The 19,375-nt window shown below is 47.5% G+C and overlaps 1 protein-coding gene across 8 annotated transcripts in view; it reads right to left on the bottom strand.

Moving 5' to 3' along the window:
- Positions 1-19,375, bottom strand: part of Kirrel1 (kirre like nephrin family adhesion molecule 1) — an 89,772-nt gene that overhangs the window by 37,207 nt on the left and 33,190 nt on the right. For 3 of the 8 annotated variants that reach the window (XM_036190482.1, XM_036190479.1, XM_036190481.1), the window contains exon 2: positions 18,708-18,853. The exons of 3 other annotated variants lie outside the window; for them this stretch is intronic. In XM_036190482.1, the coding sequence (XP_036046375.1) occupies positions 18,708-18,840 (133 nt within the window). In that variant the 5' untranslated portion in view covers positions 18,841-18,853. The remainder of the gene's footprint in view (positions 1-18,707; positions 18,854-19,375) is intronic. 2 more of the 8 variants (XM_036190483.1, XM_036190480.1) reach the window with 1 other exon arrangement.

A 19,375-nucleotide genomic window follows, 5' to 3' on the forward strand; every position in this document is an offset into this window, starting at 1 on the left:
CCTAAGAAGTGCCAAGCCCTTGATCCTCAGCCAGAGACTCTCAGGAAGTGCTTACATCACCTCGACTCAGCCAATGAGGGTTGTGGCGCTGTTTTGATGATCCTCCCTCACTTACCAAGGGCCATGACTTCTGTGAGGTGGGAAGATTCTCAGGTTCATTTCTTTAGTCCTTCTGTCTAGAGTTACTTCTTCACCCCTATTTAAACCTGAGACTCATCCAAGACTCCCTCATGACATATATCATCGATATCCCTCCTAAGTAGTTCCGAATTTTAACCCTTCATTTCCACCCTCACCAAAGTGGTTAAAATCTTTTCCACTGCTCCCCAGGACAGTTCCAATACCTTCCTGATGGTTCCCTACCTCCTGCTGACTCCTCTTAAATCCATTCTCCACACAGCTGCCCGAATGATCGCTCTAAAGCATATGCCAAGTGGTATCACTGCCCAGTATAAAACCCTTCAGTGGTTCTCCACTGACTTCAGATGAAATACAAATTAGGTTAGGTCTTACCCAAAGCTATTTACCTCTTCAGCATCCTCTGCTACACTTTCCAGCATCCACTTATTCACCATTGAGGAATCTCAACTTGCCAGGGTCCAGCATCTTTACTCCAGCATCCACCCTTAGGAAGCTCCCTGCCCTACCCCTTGTTCACTTCTTTCTTATCTTTCGAGATGCAGTTCTGGCTTGATGCCTGGGAGCCTTTCTAACACACAGCCTGGGCCAAGGCCACCACGGAGTTCCTAGGGACCGTGTGTGCCTCATTACTCTGCAAAACCTTGCTGTGCTCTTAGAGGACAGGTAGAGTTAATTCACCTTTGTACATAGCCATGAAATCTAGGTCTTGGTAGACACTCTCAAGCAACGTTTACAGAATCGAGCTGAACCTCAAAGTTAGCTCCCTCCACTTTTTCCAGCCTCTTACAAATAGCTTATTCATTGTGATTTCTTGCCTGCTACTCCAAGTTGTTTTTCTTCCTAAATACAACCCAAACGCCTCCTCTCCAGGAAACCTTCCCCAACAAGCACACCCACCCGACTGCTCCTCTTGGAATCCCTGGGTTCAAGTGTGCTATGTCCCTTTAATCTGTTCACTGTGTCTTTCTCTCTTCTCTGAGAAGTGAGACTGATGCCATTAGATTGTTCTGCCTATGAGTCCTCCAACACGAAGCACTTCCTGCTCTTGTACTTACCCTTCTACCTGGAGAGCAAGGCCACCAGAACGGAGACTCGCTGCAATGGGATTAATGTGTGGTTGTTCAGGGACCTGCCTTGAGTTGCCAAATCAGACATTTTGTTAGTTTTGTAGATACACAAGGGCGCACAGTTACTTTCCCTTTGTGGCCATTCCATGTCACCTCCCCATGTCCCTCTTGGATGTCCTGTGATTCTATGGCTGTGAATTCAGAGAGGGTGGGGGCATAGTCTATGTCTCCCCTCATCGGCTCAGAGCAGTCAGGCTGAACAGAAAGCAGCTTTCCTGTCTTAACTCTTTCCTTTTCCACCCTGAGAGAGGCAGCAGGGTGCGGTGCTCAAGCGCGTCCACACAGCAGCCCACTGGCCCAGTCAACCTGCGGCAACGCGCTTGCTTTGTAGCATGAAGAGAATACCAACTTCAAGAAAGGTGCAACTCAAATCAGTCTTCCTGCTTCCTCCTCCTTCCTTCCATCCTCCTCACTTACAGCATCCTAAGGGCTGTTTAAACTAGACATGTCTCACAACACGCCCGAGAGACACAAGGAGGACCACACCAAGAATTCTGGAGAACGCCACAGATGCAGGGAACTTGAGTTCCAGAGACCTTCTTGAAACAAGAAAACATGAAACGTGTTCAGGAAATAGGAACGTGTTCAGGTAGAGGAGCAGCACGGAAGAAGGTCCAGGCGGAGGACAGAGAACTGGCTTGATGAGCGGGTTTAGGGGAAACGGAGCTGGGAGACAGAGGCAAGAGACGTTTCCCTCGATACCCAAACTCTGGACCCAGGTAAAAGACACAAGACTGGCTTTGTCTGGGGTAGAATGAGAACTGAATGCCACCCGTCGTCTATCAGACGTCGTGTTTTATGAAGGCTGGATCTACACAGCCTAGCCATCCAGGGAACTCCCCGGACTTGACTGAGATAGATCTCCATTATCGGACAGTGGACTATCCTTAGCCAAGAATGATGCCAATGAACCATATGACCCCAAATCTTCACTCACTCCCCACCCCAGCCGGGTCAGCATTTCCAGCCCACATTACACTACTTGTCAGAGTTCCTCTCCACTACTTGAAAGGGGCTGGGCTTTCAGCAGAACTCGGCGTGGGTGCGTTGGCCGGTGCTGACCCCACAGTGGGCACTGAGTGCACATGAACCAGATGAGAAAATAACGCATGCAAGGACTTCTAATTCAGCCTGTACTGTCATCCTCCTTTCCACCGCTTCTAAGCGTCACTCCGCATTTTTCCTCGGGGGTCACATAAAATGAATCTAATTCTCTTCCACATGATAGTCCTTTAAGCATGAGAGGAGAGTTATGACATTCCCCCTGAGTCTCCTTTACTTCTGACCAAATATCCTTCATTTCTAACGCTGCCGCCGCTCCCACAGGCATCTTCCTGTAAATATGCTGCGTCTTCTCCTCTCGTGACCCCAGACAGCCACTGCTGAATCCTTAACCTCTGTTCTCCTCGTAGCAGAATTGGGCACATAATCAACTCTGGCAGAACTGGCCACATAATCCTACCATCCATCACAAATCATCCCAAAACGTTTCTCACTGAGGTCACCGGAGATAGCGCTCCTCAAAGCAACCCTAGCCCCACCTTAGCCCTCCTCTTATTGGGTGTGGGCATTTATTTACCTAATTTTCCATGCTTAGAACTGGACTCGGGGATTTGCACGGGCCAGCCATGTATGTAGTCTGCTGTTGAGTCTGCCCCTTAGTCCTTAGCCATCTCGCCTCATGGGCCACAGTAGAACTTTCTAGTTAAAGCCTTTCCTCACTGGTCCTGCGGAATCCACATACATGATTTTTCTATGACTTTCTACCCTCCGACGTTTCTTCTTCATTTTTTAAAAAATTATAATATAATGGCATCACTTCTGCCTTCCTTTTCCTCCCTTCAAGCCCTCCCATACACCCCTTGTTGCTCACTTTCAAATTCATATGCCCTCTCCCATTGATTGCTGGTGTGTGTGTGTGTGTGTGTGTGTAACACACACATTCCTAAGTACAACCCGTTCAGTCTGTGTAATATTACTCATATGTCTTTAGGGCTGACCATTTGATGTCAGATAAACAACTGGTGTGCTCTTCCCTGGGGAAGACTATTTCTCCCCATCATCTCAGCATCCTTTGGTTGCCTGCCGCTCTTTGTTGAGGCCTCCTGGGCTTTCTTCTGTTCACATAAGCATGCCAATTGTTGTCCCTGTTCAGTAGTCCCATTGGTGAGACTGCATGGGTGTAGCTTCTGACATTCCTAGGAAACACAATCTCTGGCTCTTACCACACCCTCTTCCACAACCATCCCTGAGCCTTCGATGCTGGGGTTGTGTTGTAGGTGTATCCATTGGAACTGGACCCCACAGCTTTTCATTCCCACTAGCCACGATGTTCTGTAAAGCTCTCTGTCTGCCACACAGAGTTTCCTGGAGGAGTGAGGACTTACCTGTGGTTTCCAGGGTTTTGTTTTGGGCCTGTCTTCTCCTTTTGCTACTGTGGTGAACTCATCTAATCATATGGTCTATGGTTACATTTGTACATTTTTAAAAATTTATTTATTTGTTTGTTTATTTATTTATTGGCTTTTCAAGACAGGGTTTCTCTGTGTAGCTTTGCGCCTTTCCTGGAACTCACTTGGTAGCCCAGGCTGGCCTCCAACTCACAGAGATCCGCCTGCCTCTGCCTCCTGAGTGCTGGGATTAAATTTGTGCGCTGCCACCACCGCCCGGCCATTTGTACATGTTTGTGTATGTCAGAGTGCAGTTTTGGGTGGACACCAGAGGTTAACGTTGGCTGTCTTTCTCTATTCTCTGCCTTAATTTTTGGGACAGGGTCTTTCACTGAGCCTGCAACTTAGACATTCACAAGACTATCTCACCAGCAAAACTGAAGGCTCCTCCTGTCTTTCCCTCTCCAGGGCTAGTTTTACAGGCTTGCACTACTGCACCTGGCTTTTTACATGGGTACTAAGCATCTGAACTCAGTCATCAAATTTGTGTGGCAAGCATTTTACTGACTGAGCCATCTCTCCAGCTGTTAGTTACATGGCTTTAAACACCACTTCTTCTGATATCCTATCTCTGCTGAGAACGCCCCCTCAAGACCCAGATGCATCTATCAAATGGCCTATTTAACATCTGTAGTTGGGTATCTAATTAGCAACTCACACTTAACTAAGCTCCTGGGCTGGAGATGTAGTTCAGTAACAGAGTATATGCTCAGCACATAAGGGGCCCTGGGTTTCATCCCCAGCACCATCCCCAAAGCAAAATTGAGCTTTTGGTCTTCACCCTGACCTTGTACTGTCAGTACATCACAATATCACTCCTCAGAACTTAAGGCAAAACATATTACCTGACTCTTACTTCTTTCTTACCTTGAACCCAGACCACCAGCTAGTTCTAAGTTCAAAGTAATTCTAGTGATGGGTGCCCCGGTGCTCTCCACCATTTTGTGTCTGGACAACTAGAGTCACCACGGTGAGTCCCCATTCCTTCCCAGGTCTACTTTGCTTGTTTGCTTTTGTTTTTGAGACAGGGTTTCTCTGGGTAGCCCCGATGTCCTGGAACTCACTCTGTAGACCAGGCTGACCTCAAACTCACAGAGATCCACCTGCCTCTGCCTCCGGAGTGCTGGGATTAAAGGCGTGTGCCGCCACCCCACCGCCCTAGATTACTCTTAACATAGCAGCCAGAGTAACTTTGTTCAAACAGAAATTCTAACATATTGCTCCTCTGCCCACCTCTTCCCTCTCCTGACCCACAGATGGCTTCTGCTATTGTTTAGAAGTCCTGGTCCTGAGGATTCTTTCAAAGCCTACTCTCACACTAAAGAGCTTGTCTGGTCTTCGTCCCCTTCCTGGGACAGAAGTCCCAAGCTCTAAGGACCTCAGAGTGACAAGAGAAGTTTTGTTGCTAATGCTAGACCCACAGCTGGTTTTTGGGTTGGTTTGGTTTCCATTTTGCTTGTTTGAGACTGTCTCACATAGTCTAAAATGATCTGAACTGGCTATTTAGCTAAGGGCAGCCCTGAACTCCTAATCCTCCTGCTTCTACTCCTCAGTGTTGAGATGAAAGGAGTGTGCCATTGTGCCAGCTCCACTCCTGGGTTTATGCTAGGGAAGGCACTAGACTAAACTGAGGAAGGCTAGAGGCTGCGAACTCAACTGTGTAACCCCAGTAAATACCCCTCTACTCGGGGTCCCAGCAGCTTCCAGTTAGTGAACACGTGACTTACGGAGGAGGTTAGTCTTGATTCCTCAAGCAGAGGACACAGCAGCTCCATTAGGACCCTTCTCAGATCTCCACCCACAGATCTCTTTGCAAACTGTAAGTATAGTACTTTTCTGAACCCTGTGAATCATTTGTCAACGTATCAAATCCATAAGCGTCATGGGGAATCCTGAACTTGATCAGAGACTGCCATGTGAAGTGCAGGGAATCTTACTGGAATGTGCTGTTCACCTTGTGAGCTCTGCCCTGGTTCAGGGTGATGAAGGTCAGGAAGGAACTGTGGTCCTGAAGACGTCCTTATTTGCACGTTGCACTTAGGTGCTCATGCCTCTACCCATTACATCAATTACTAGTTTGTCCAATTACTAGTTCATTAGTTTTTGCTCAACTATACCAGGCACATTCCTGAGTCATGCCTGTCCCTTCCTGTCCTTCGTACCTTTTCTAAGTTGTTGTCATCTATATACATTCTCTAGCCTGATATGGTTTGGATCCTACGCGTCTTCCCAAAGCCCACGCACTAAAGGCTTAGTCTCCAGCCCATGGTGCTGCTGGGAGATGGCAAGATCTTTAGGAGGAAGAGCCTAATGATAGGAAGCAAGATCATCACAGGTAAGGTGATTGGGATTCGGCTCTTTCCTCTCTCTGCTTCCTGGCTGCTGTGAGATAAGCAGCTTGGTTCTGCCACCCACTCTCCACCACGATCTTCTGCTTCATCACCAAAGCAATGGGACCATGCAACCACGGACTAAAGTCACGAGCCAGAATAAACCCTCCGTCCTTATAGGTTGCTTAAATAGTTATCACAGCCACAGAAATTTGACTGACTTTTAACTGTAGACCAGCCTTGCCACATCCTAGACACCCCTTCTATTGTTTTATTGTTCTCCATGACCTTTACCATTATCCAGTGTATTCATATTGTAGTTATTAATTGATCTACTGGATATTTCCTTTATAGATCCAAGAAACAGTCATTTTCTTTTCCCATCTTAGTTATTACTATCAAGATAGCACTTGGACATTTAAAGCATTAAATAGACAGACTAGACTGTTAAAGCTATCCTTCTGTTCCTTTTTTTTTTTTTTTTAATTTTGTTTTGTTTTATTGTTTGTTTGTTTGAGACAGGGTTTCTCTGTGTAACCACCCCACCCGCGCTGTACCGGAACTCACTCTGTGGACTAATCTGGCCTCAAATTCACAGAGATCCACCTGCCTCTGCCTCCTGAGTGCTGGGATTACAGACGTGCACCATCACTGCCTGGTAAGAAGTTTTATTGATCTACCTCCATTCAAGTGGGTGTCCAGAGCCAGGCAGTTATTGTGGAATATTACTTTAACTATGTAAAGATGTGTTACCTTTGTTTATGTTGCAGACTATTACTTTAACTATGTAAAGGTATGTTACATTTGTTATTCTGCATTTGTTTAACTATGTAAAGATATGTTGCATTTGTTTATGCTGCATTTGTTTAACGATGTGAAGACACATTTCTTTGCCTAAGGCACCTGATTAGTCTAATAAAGAGCTGACTGGTCAGTAGCTAGGCAGGAGAGGGATAGGCGGGGCTGGCGGGCAGAGAGAATAAGTAGGAGGAGGAATCTAGGCTTGAGAGAAGAGAGAAGGAGGGAGAAAGAGAAGGACATACCAGGGCCAGCCAGCCAGGCAGCCACCAGCCAACCAGACATGGAAGAAGCAGGAAAAGTAGACATACAAAATGAAAGAAAGGTAAAAGCCCTGAGGCAAAACATAGATGAAGAGAAACAGGTTAAACTAAGTTATAAGAGCCAGTGGGACAAGCCTAAGCTAAGGCCGAGCATTCACAATTGATAAGTCTCCATGTCTTGGTTTGGAAGCAGTTTGGTGGTTCACAGAAAGTCTGCTACAGGTGGCAGTGGTGCACACCTTTAACCCCAGCACTCGGGAGGCTGAGGCAGGCGAATCTCTGTGAGTTCGAGGCCAGCCTGGCTACAGCATTAGTTCACAGACAGCCAATGCTGCACAAAGAAACCCTGTCTCAAAACAAAACAAAACAAAACAAAACAAAACAAAACAAAACAAAAACAAAACAAAAGGTGGGTGTCCAGAAAGGTGGAAGCTGTCTCCAGATGTGGACTCCCAGAACAACGCACAGCACCACACCCTCCCCAGGGAGGACTTTACAAGAAGTTCAGCTTTGGTCTTGAGGTAGGCAGAAGTGGGCTACCTTCTGCTCTGCCACCCTTGAGCAAGCTGCCTTTACACTGTGCCTCCAGCACATGGAACGTAAGTATGGCAGACATGGCATGTTTGCACCCAGGGAGGGGCCATGTCCGCACTGCTTACTTTCTGACATCTAGATACACCATCACCTCTGTTCTCAAAGAGTTCAAGTCTTCTGAAGGAATGTTTTACGTAGTTGTCTCCTAATACCCACCATGAAAATTCCTATCATTAATGCCATTGCACTGATGGAAATGTAGAGGTGAAACTAAAGAATTCATGTTTCACAAACCTATTGGGATGCAAAGACGGGATTAAACAGAGGGTCTTCCTGCCGTGGAGGGCTTGAGTATGCTGATGGATTGCCTCAAAGTTTCAGCGCTACCACTGTGAACAAATACAGTTAGTTCATGTGAGCCTTGGTGTTTCTTCATCTATAAAATATGGCGGTAAAGACTGGATGAAGTGCTTAGCCTTGTACATGTTATGTAGAGGAAGCTATTAGTAATAATGGTGATTATAAATTGACATGAAATTTCACCAGCCCTTTTATCATCAACACCATGGTTCTCAGATCACATTAAGCTAGTAAATAGTTAAGCCTGCCCCTGGTGGAACGGAGCACATGGTGCACCCAAAGGGACAGCCACCACCCAACCTGGCATGAGTCCTCTCACACGTCCATGGCTGATCCGAGTGGGACCATGTAGGGAGCAGGAGGCTCAACCCACCCTGCTATTCTTCAGTTCCCTGTTGACACTCAACCCATGCTACTTCCCCAGGCCTCTCCATGGGCCACATTCTCGGCTCTGCTCCCCTTTCCTCCCTGGGCAGTGTCCTGGGAAAGCAAAGGCTTTCTCTACCTCCATGGGGCTCACTCACCAGTCTCAAGGAAGGTGATGCAGAGAAAAGGTCTCCAAGCTGCTCCAGGCTTCCCTAAGCCACGACATTCCCAGACACAGAGCCCTTTATCCCTGAAAGGGAGCAGCCAGGCAGAAAGACAAAGGCCATATCTGATTCCAACGGGTGAAGACCACAAGCTGGGGTAGGGGAGCTTACAGAAGGGGCCAAGAAAGGGGCTGGGGTGAACTGGAGGAGGGGGGAGGGGCTGGGGTGAACTGGAGGAGGGGGGAGGGGCTGGGGTGAACTGGAGGAGGGGGGAGGGGCTGGGGTGAACTGGAGGAGGGGGGAGGGGCTGGCCTCGGCCTTCTTATTCTTCTCCCTCTACCAGGAGGGTATAAGGTGTCACGGTGTCACGGTCACATTTCCAGGAAACTTTTCATGCAGGCTCTGTCCCCAGACACTCCAGTGTGACTCACTCACTCTCACAGCCCGGTTATATAGACAGCATCTGATTCTTCCTCTCTTACCCTCAAGACATGCAGTCCTTCACAGGCAGAAGGCAAGAGTAACAGAGAGGGGCAAAGGCCAAAGCAGGCTGCCTGCCTGTGTGCCACCTGACCGCTATCCACTTCCTTACCTACAGAGCAGGACAACTGCCCCAGCTTCCAGTGATGAAGACTGCAGTGTATGAACACACAGGCTGGCTCTTAGTAGGGATTCAGTGAACAGAAGAGTAGTATAAAGATATGGGGATTATCAGGTGACTCCAATCCCGTAAGCTCACCTGGTCTCTTACTCTCCTACTTTGCCTGAGGAAGCTAAGGCCACAAGTAACAGAGTGGAGTGATGGACAAGCTTGTGGGCCCAGGTGAAAGACTGTCAATGGCCTACCTACCTCCTGTGGAAACAGGAGGTCAGAGAAGGGCACAAAGGTCACCCTCACCCCATGCCTGGACCCTCTTACCTACTGGTCACCTGGCAACCCTGTTCGGTTGCTACCCCATCTGAGCCGTTTTCCCCAGGGGAAGAGCCACAGGTCACTGTGACGAGCTCCTGGTGGTCTGGATTGCCCCCTGCTCTCAGGGCCATGAGGGGTTGTCTTCGCTTTCTCTGCCCTCACCCCATGCCTGCTCCCTTTAACATGGCAGGCTGGTAGTACGGGGGACACTACCAATCCAGTAAACCTTGGCTCAGGCATGTCTTCAAATGAGTACAAGCTGGAGCCATGGCCCGGCAGCCTCTACAGGCCCTGGTCTTCTTTCCCATTCTCCTCACTTCTTACCCTTGGAAGGAGGTTTGCCTGCCACGCTTCACTACACTGTCAGGCCATTGTGTGTCTGTCCCTGCTGCCGGATGCAGGGCGAGAGTCCAGATCTTCCTCTATTCCTGAAGGAGGCTGCACCCAGAAACTGGCTTACAGAGGGGTCAGTTTGGTTAAGGGAGCAAAAGAGTGAGTGAAGGAAGGAAGGGCCTTGAGTATGACATCAGCCCCCACCCCCCAGCCCCAGACTGGAGCAAGAGCAGAGGAACTGTCCAGAGGGAAAACATGCCCGAGAGACTCGGTCCGTACTCCCAGCAGGTGAACCTCCTGTGCATCAGCTGTCGCTCTTCTTGGCGCTCTGCTGTTAAGTACATCAACAGCCACGAGGAGATGGCATGGTTGCCAAAAAAACAGAAACCAAACACATCAAAACAAACCAAAAAAAACAACCCCATAACAACATTACCCACAAGTGACAAACAGAGTTCTCTCTCAAGAGCAAGCCAGACTCATTCCCTGCCTCTGGGACCTCCCTCAGGGCGCAGAACACTAACACATGTAGCAACCTCTAGGCCATCTGGAAAGAATGCCCTAAAAGAGGCAATTCATATCTCATAGGGGCAGACAGTTTTGATGTCTTCGGTGCTTTTACACATGGAGTGAGGAGGAGTGGGAAACAAATGTGCTAAGCCATAGGGTCTCTCCTCCAGGCCCGTGATCAGGGATCACGCGCTATCCGAGGGGGCAGCCCAGCTTGAAGACTGGGTGCAGCGGCGGCGGGGTAGAAACTGAGCACACTGTCATACAGAGGCCCATGGGTTCCTATCCCCTGCCCCGGCTTGCCGGGTTCCGACGTGCCACCTCATCCCACCTAGATCTTGCCATTCTCATGTCTTCTGATCCCAGTCCCAAGTCAATGCTACTGTCTCATCCACTGGCCAAGCAGGGGGAACGAGGGGCTTTATAAAAGAGAGCAAACAGCACACGCTGTGCATCCAGAGATTTTACCGACGGCAATTTGATACAGAGAACTAAATGAGAACATCGCTGTGGGGTCAGCAAAGGTAAAAGGATTTCCAAGTGTTTCCATTTCCCACTCTCCCAGACAATTCCAAGGCAATCTAGATCCAGGCATTGTCAGCAAAGCCCAAACATTTATAATGCCAAGACCAGGCAGCCTGAGCTTCGGAGGGGAGAGGACACTTTAGCATTGGACGGGATGACAGGGAGGTCACCTTGTCCCAGTCTCCCTTCACAATCTGAAGTCCCCATCCAGCATGTCCAGCATGTGGCCTGCAGGCTCCTCCTGAACCTAACTGCAGGGCTTACTCCCTCATGAAGCAACACTTTCTTTATGTTGACAGCTCTGTTAATAAAAAGCAGTTCTTTGCGGTCAGTGGGATACTGCCTCTCCATCTTAGGCTGGAGAGTATTCATGAAGGACCTACTCTGTGTCGTGGTTCTAGATTCTGAATTGGTGAACAAGACAAAAGTCCTTCCTGGTACTCATAGCTAAGGGCCCATCTACTTAATGCCCCTTCCACATGACCCAAGATTTTTCCTGCCCAGACCCAGGCAGATAGATGGCAAGTCTGAGAAGGGATTCCTGAGACACCTGGTGGGCACAGAGCCACACCCTCATCAGCTAGAGCCACCACCAGTGGCTGGCATGGTAGTCCTGCTGTAGATCTAGCCGACAGAGTAGAATTGATTCTTGCTAAGGAAGAGGGTTCAAGTGGCAGGGGTCAACTGTAAGGTTCTTGGGCTCTACTCTGGGCCTTGGGGAGAGATCTGGGGACAGAGACCAGGTGCCTAGACACTAGAGCCTAAGAACCCCAAAGGGAAGCTATGTGATGGGGAGCACGGTCCACAGGAGGGTAATGCTTTCATCCCTGGAAGAGGGCTACATCCAGAGTTTAAATGGAAAGATGAGACATGATGGCCGACAAGAACCATGGTCACTTACTGTATAAATGTATACCTGGCATTCTGCTAACTATTTCATACAAATAAATCCATGTCATGTTTACAATGCCTGGAGAAGGCAAGGTGGCTAACTACTTTCACAAATGGATGACCCCAGCTGGATATGACTGTTAAGATCCTGCCCTCACTCCTCCAGGTCTAACATCTTACGTCATCAGTGAGCACAGATGACTACGTACCCGCTATGTGGTCACGCAATCCCCACCTTAAAAAGCTGGATATGAACCCCCACTCTCTCTCTATCTGCTCTCTGCTCTGCTCCCCCTCCCTGCTTCCTTCCCCCACCATGCCTGCCCCCACCTTCCCTCCTAATAAAGCTCTAAAAACTAACATTGGGTTCTGCAGTGGCCCATGACTTTTCTGCTGCTAACCAGCACCACCAAACAGCGCTGTTTTACTATCAATGATGGCTCATGCCTGTAATTCCAGCTTGCAAGAAGATTGTTATAAGTTCAAGGCCAGCCCAATACTAGCAACTGCTCTCTGAGTGTCACTACATGGGGTAGACAGGCACCATGCCAAGAGATGCAGGGGGTCCCCAAGGGCATAGCTAAATCAGGCCTTAGAAGAGGTCCCACTGTAGTTTAAGGCAGATCTACTGAGTGCCACACAGCCCACAAGCTGAATACCCTCACTCCCATTTGGTGTCCTCTTTGGTTGCTCCTACAGAGTCTTCTTTAGACAGCTTGTTCTCCAGCCCACATTGTCTCCTCTTTCCCCTTCAAAGCCAGGCAACAGGGATGCTCTCAGCTATTAGGATACCTTATTCACCTGTCAGCCCAGCTTCTTGCTTTAAAATGTAAGACCCATCCCCCAGTAGGTTGACCAAGATTATGCCAGTCTCTGTCAGGAGGACTCCAAAGTGTCCATCAAGCCCCTCATCTTAGAGACTGTGCTTTATCCTAGACAACTCACACCAACCAAAACCCAGGAATTCCCCTCCATGGAGTCTCTGCTATTTTCCTTCTCGTAGACCCTGTCTATCTGGAGGGCTCCAGGAACCCGCCCTGACTGCTCTCGCTCACCTACCCCTTCACCATCCATCCAGGACATCCAGCCCAGTGCCTGTTGTTAGCTGAGCACCAAGCATGCCTCTTGTGCCAGAATTCTGTAAGTTTTAATACTGTAAAGGAGCCTTGTAGTCTTCATCCCAGAGCAGCTCCGTAAACCTGTTAAACTGCCTCCTCTCTGATCTACAGTACCCGTCTAAACCAGCCGCACTAGAATATATGCCTAGAACAATGAATGGATGGATGCGCAGCTTGCAATCCCTCACTCTGAGTCTATGCTCCAGGGGCTCCATTTGCTGTGCAGTGTGTGTAACTCTAACTCTCTAATTTGTAGAGCCAAGACTCTAGGTGCCTTCTACATCGGAAAAAAACAAACAAACGAGCAAGCAATTGGGATCCTTGGGATCGCTAGGGTCCCTTGATCTGACTGTGCTTTAGGGAAGCATCTTTCAGATGCTTGGCTGTTTGTATCTGTCAGGGTTTGAGGGCTAACTGGAAACTTAGTGCACAAGTCTACCCCTCGGTTTGGTGCAATTCTATAGGATGCTTTCGCTTTCTAAATGACTCTTTAAGGGGCAAGAGCACGCCGCCCCTCCAATTACTGGGCTATGAACAAGATCTACAAAGTGGTACAAGCCTGTAATCCCAGCATTTTAGAGGCTGAGACAGGAAGAAAACCTCAAGTTCAAGGGCAGCCTAGGATTCACAGTGAGTTCCAGGATAAACTGGGCTACAGAGTGAAACCCTATCTCAAAAATAAAACAAACGAATGAATAAAACAAGACACCCAAACATCTGATTCGTGGTCTCCATCTAGCAGCGACATGGTCCAGCTGCTTCATCGTGAAGATCGTATGAAAACCTATGAGATCATGGTAAAAAGAGCCATGGCCAGAGTTTCAGGTTTGGATTTCACATCTATCCTCATTTCTCTAGACGTTCTAGCTCAGCCAGAAAATAGGATCATTAATTCCTGTTTAGCAGACCTTTATGTGAATTAAAGTAAACGGTTCAACAGCAAATAGACTATTCTACAGGGAACAGAGGAGGAACTCATAACTTCATTCTCTTCCCTCTGAATTCTCTTTCTCCCTACTGATCCACGCCCACTTTCGGCTTCCACTGTAGGGCAGGTTCTTATGTCATTCCCAAGCCCTTCTCCCCGCTGGTGGAGGAGAAATACCATGGCAGAGCTGTGTGAAGCTCTGCTGTGACGACCTGTGTGCAGGAGTACCCACCACAGCACTCATAATCTGGACCTCCCTCTCTCTGACGCACACTGCCTCAGGCTAAATCCGAGGGAGCTGTTCTCTCCAGGTTCCTTCTACAATAAAAACAGAATCTGGCAAATGCTAAGTAATTGACCCATTAGGAGGATGCTTAAGCGTGCCCTAGACAGGAGACAACGGCAGGCAGCAGCTGAAAGTTACTGCTTCAGTTCTAAGGGCCTGGGACCAGACACAAGCCAGGAAGGAAAGGAAAGGGTGGGAAAAGCAAAAGCAATTTTTAAAAAGGCAGAAGTAAACAAATAAAAGTATACATATAAACACCACACACATGTACACAAACACACGTAAACACACCACATCACACACATGTACAACTACCATACATACACACATTCACATATACCACACCACACACACACACACACACACACACACACACACACACACTCACATATACCACACACACACACACATTCACATATACCACACACCACACACACACACACATTCACATATACCACACACCACACACACACACACACACACACACACACACACACACATTCACATATACCACACACACACACATTCACATATACCACACACCACACACACACACACACATTCACATATACCACACCACATACACACACACACACATTCACATTCACATATACCACACACCACACACACACACACACACACATTCACATATACCACACACCACACACACACACACACACACACACACACACACACACACACACATTCACATATACCACACACCACACACACATTCACATATACCACACACCACACACACACACACACACACACATTCACATATACCACACCACACACACACACACACACATTCACATATACCACACACCACACACACACACACACACATTCACATATACCACACACCACACACACACACACACACACACACACACACACACACACTCCATGTTTATTAGTTAAAATATACACATAATTTAAGTATTGGTTTTTCTTCTCCAGCGTGTCTTGATCCCACTCCCTTTTTAGAATGTGTGCGAATACTTTGCCTGCATTAATGTCAGTGCACTGCACGCATGCCTGACGTCTACGGAGGCCAGAAGAAGGCACAGGATCCCCTGGAACTGAAGTTAAAGGCGGTTGTGAGCCACCATGTGGGTGCTGGGAATTGAACCTGGGTCCTGTGGAAGAGCAGTCTGAGCCATTTATCTAGCCTGCTTTGACTTTTTTTTTTTAAATGAAATAAAAGAATTTCTTTATATGTGGGATGGGAAAAAATGTATGGTCTTGTAGCATATCTGGATAGGCCCAAACCCTATCCAAGTCTGCTCTACCTGCCCACAGTGTAGGCCATCCACAAAGACCTCCCTGTTCTTCAACACCAAATGAACAGAAATATCAAGAAATAATAATTGCTTACACCGATGAACAGCTAAGCACTCATAAACCACTTTCAAATCCATTTTAAATCTGAGCCGTGAAATCTCAACCCTAGGCAGCTGGATCTCAGAGACGCGCAATGAATTCCCTGAGTTCTCACTGCTGGTCAGAGACTGTAAGCCAGAGCCCACATCTGATTTCCTCCCAATAGTTAGAATCTGAAGTGTCCCCAGTGGCCCATGCGTTCAAAGTGGGCTCGCTAGTTTGTAGGACTATGGAGGAAGTGGTGTCACCTTTAGGAGATGGGGCCTACTGGAAGAGAGGTGGGTCACTGAGTGAGGACACTGGGGTTCTAGGGTCCCTTCTACCCTATTTGCATCCTATCACCCAGGACACGAGCAGCTCCCTCTGATATGTGCTCCTGCTAGGACAGACTGCCTTGACATAAGCCCAAAAGCAACAGAGCCAAACAATCAAGGACTGAACCCTCCCAAATCCCTGTTTTACAGTCATAGGCATCTTGTTATAGCAATGAAAAAAAAAAAAAAAAATCAACACTACTGCTACACACGCTCTTCCTGTCGATCACACCGGAAAGTGAACGGCTAGGAGAAGAGCCTTTCGGTCTGAGGCAATGCCTGTGACACGATTATAAACCTCTGGAACAGGAAGAAGCCAGGTGCCTGGGTGGATATAGGAGTGTGAAAGGTGAGTCTGTAGGAAACTGAGGCAGCTAAAATAAAAAGAATGATGAAGCCGAGGCTTCAGCTCAGTAGGACAACACGTGGCAAGTATGCACGATGCCCTGGCTTCAGTCTCCGATACCGAACACCAAAACAAACCAAAGAATGAAGAAAACTGTCATCTATCTCTGAGCGAGAACTCAAGGCTGCTGGGTGGTGGTGGTGGTGGTGCACGCCTTTAACCCCAGCACTCAGGAGGCAGAGTCAGGGGGATCTCTGTGAGTTCGAGGCCAGCCTGGGTCTACAGAGCGAGATCCAGGACAGGCTCCAAAAGACAAAACAAAACAAAACAAAAACAAAAATCCCAACTCAGTGCTGTAGTGAAGAGCTGACAGGAGAGAGGACTGTAGCGGCAGAACCTGAGAGAAGGCTGGAACAACTTCCTGGTGGGCTGCTGACAGGAGAGAGCCACAATAATGAGCTTCTAGGAAAGGAAGAGCAGGCAAACCAACACCCTGAAGGCTGGAGAGATGGCTCGCCCAGAGAGTACTTGCTACTCTTGCAGGGGACTGCCCTTCAGTTCCTAGTGCCCACGGCAGAGTTGGCTTCAGCAGCCTGGGATCCAACATCCTCTTCTGGTATTCCCCCAGCATCCGCACTTACAGGGGCACATACTCACACATAGTTTGTGTGTGTGTGAGCGTAAATAAATAAAACCTTTACATCAATCAATCAGTCTTTACCAAAAAATGAAAGAAGTGCTGCTTAATGCATTCATTCAAACTCTACTCTGTGCTAGATAGAAGCACATAGACAGACCCTCTACCTGGCACAATCCTGGTGGCCCACCTCATCACTGTTTCTCTGCATCTCTTGCCCCTCACTGGCCCCTCTCAGAGCAACAGAATCCTTGTTCCAACTTCTCAATAGTTCCCAACGGACCTATCCCCCAATTACATACCAAATACCTAATACTTAGTTTTGTCCTATCTTATGTTCGTATGTTTTGCATATGTGTGTGTGGTATATATTGTATGTGGCACTATGTGGAATTCATGTGTGGTAAATATGTGATGTGTGTGAGGTGTTCATAATGTGTGTGTTGGAGAAGTCTTGCTTATGTAGCCCAGACTGGCTTTGAATTCAGGCAATCTTCCTGCCTCAGCCAACAGTGTTAGGGTTATAGGTATGTACCAACATCCCTGGCTCATTTGTATGTTTATAAGGATTTTTCAATTGAGATTTTAATTTTTTACATTTATCTATTATCTATCTATCTATCTATCTATCTATCTATCTATCTATCTATCTATCTATCCATTACACATGTGTGCAAACACCTGCCACAAGTGCACATGTGAACAGAAGACAATTTTTTCAGGAGTTGATTCTCTCTTTCCTCCATGTGGGTCTAGGGAGGAAACTCAGGTTATCAGGCTTGGCAATAAGTACCTTTCCCTGCTGAGCCATCACACTGGCCCATCTCCTTCATAATTCACTAGGTATCTTCAAAAGACAAGAATGTAATTTTTTCCTCCATGTTTTTGCATTCAGTGCACAAGGGATGATCAGTATTACAAGTTCACAAAGATTCCAGAAGTCGCCCAACCACTCAGACTCACTGTACAGGCACCTCTCCCTGCTGTACACCTGCAAGAGATGCACTGTTTTCTGATGTGGAAACTAGTGGCTCACAAGAAAAGGTGAGGGTAGTGTGCAATTGCACTTGGTGTCTTCTGATTGGCACATCAACCCTGGGCCCAGTAAGGCGCCAGGAAGTACCACTGGTAAATCTAGACCAACTTCAGTTACAAAAATTGAATCTGAGCTCTCAAGACCTCAAGGATATTTGTGTGTATGTGTGTATATGGTGGGAAGGAGAACAGAAAAAAAGAAAGGAAGCGAGGAGGCAAAGAAATGGAAGAATAAAGGCATCTGCCTGAAAAACTGGTGCTGGAAACAGAGGGAAGCTTCGTCCTTCTCATTCTACATTAGGGAAGACATCCCACCACCTGTTTCCCATTACAGCCTTCAGATCCCTTCTCATCCAAGGGACCTGAAGCACAGAGCTCGCTTGCTGATTGATTTAAGTTTAATTCATTTGTGTAATATCCCTGTTCAGAGCAATGTCTAATTAACACTTTTGTTGGGGGGAATAAAACCTCCCATATTCATTAATGAATGGGGGAAGGGAGGAGAGGCTGTCCCAGGCAACAACCTAGAGTCTACAGGGCTGTTTGCCGGCTCTATCTTAGAGATGTCTTAATGAGACATGTCTTCATAATGGGATTATTGCTCCCTTTGGACTGGAAGAAGCACATGGGGCTGAGATCAGCTTGGGGGGTGCGGGGATGGATAGTCCATGAGTCAGCACTCACACTCATGGCTGGGGACCTTGATTCTGGAAGCCGAACCCAGGGAAGGGGTACTCTCTGAGCTGCAGAATACAATTCCAAGGATAAATCCACTTCTTCCTGGATTCCTCAGCCTCCCCAGGCTTCTCAGAGAGAAATAATACCACAGATTTGTTTATGACTGTACGATTTGGAACAGGACTCTCTATAAACGTTAGTTTAGGAGTCCGGGGAAGCAAAGAACACCAACGCTATCTAACAGGCAAAGATGCAGAGAAATCGAGGAACTCACCCAAAGTCACAGAGATAAGATAAGCAATGGCTAAGTGTGGCGCCCACATCTTCTGACTCAGAAACCTGGGCTTCTCGGGGAGCAGGCTTGATTGGCAGCTCATTAGACATGTGCTATTGCTCTCCAGAGGCATTCCTAAAGCCCTGCTGGGGATGAATGCAAAGAAAGCATTAAGGTGTGAACTTCAGCTCCTAGTGATAAAGGACTCATCTAAAAATCACCATAAAATCATCTATGTAAGCGTCTAGGGCTAGAGAGACGGCCCGGTGGTTAAGAGTATATATTACTCTTACAGAGGACCTGAGTTCAGTTTCCAGGACCCATGTCAGGCAACTCCCAACCACCTATAACTCTATAACTGCAGCTGCAGGAAATCTGATGCCTTCTTCTGAGCCTTGAAGGCATCTGGACTGACATGCACATATCTACACACAGGCACACACGAGTCCACGGAACGTTTTAAAAATACATATTAAAATATTGTCAAATTATAATTATAAATTATATTAGTTTTAAAATAATAGTAAGAGTTTAAAGTGAAGACGGAGAGTGGTCCATAGCACTCAAAGGACTGTCAAAGGGGTCTATGGCCCCACTGTAAGATTCACCAATGTGGGGTTTATCTTTAACTATGCTTTCTACCCTGGGTTCTAATCTCAGTGCTCATC

The sequence above is a fragment of the Onychomys torridus genome, chromosome 6 (genome assembly GCF_903995425.1).
Source record: "Onychomys torridus chromosome 6, mOncTor1.1, whole genome shotgun sequence".
NCBI classification, from domain to species: Eukaryota; Metazoa; Chordata; class Mammalia; order Rodentia; family Cricetidae; genus Onychomys; species Onychomys torridus.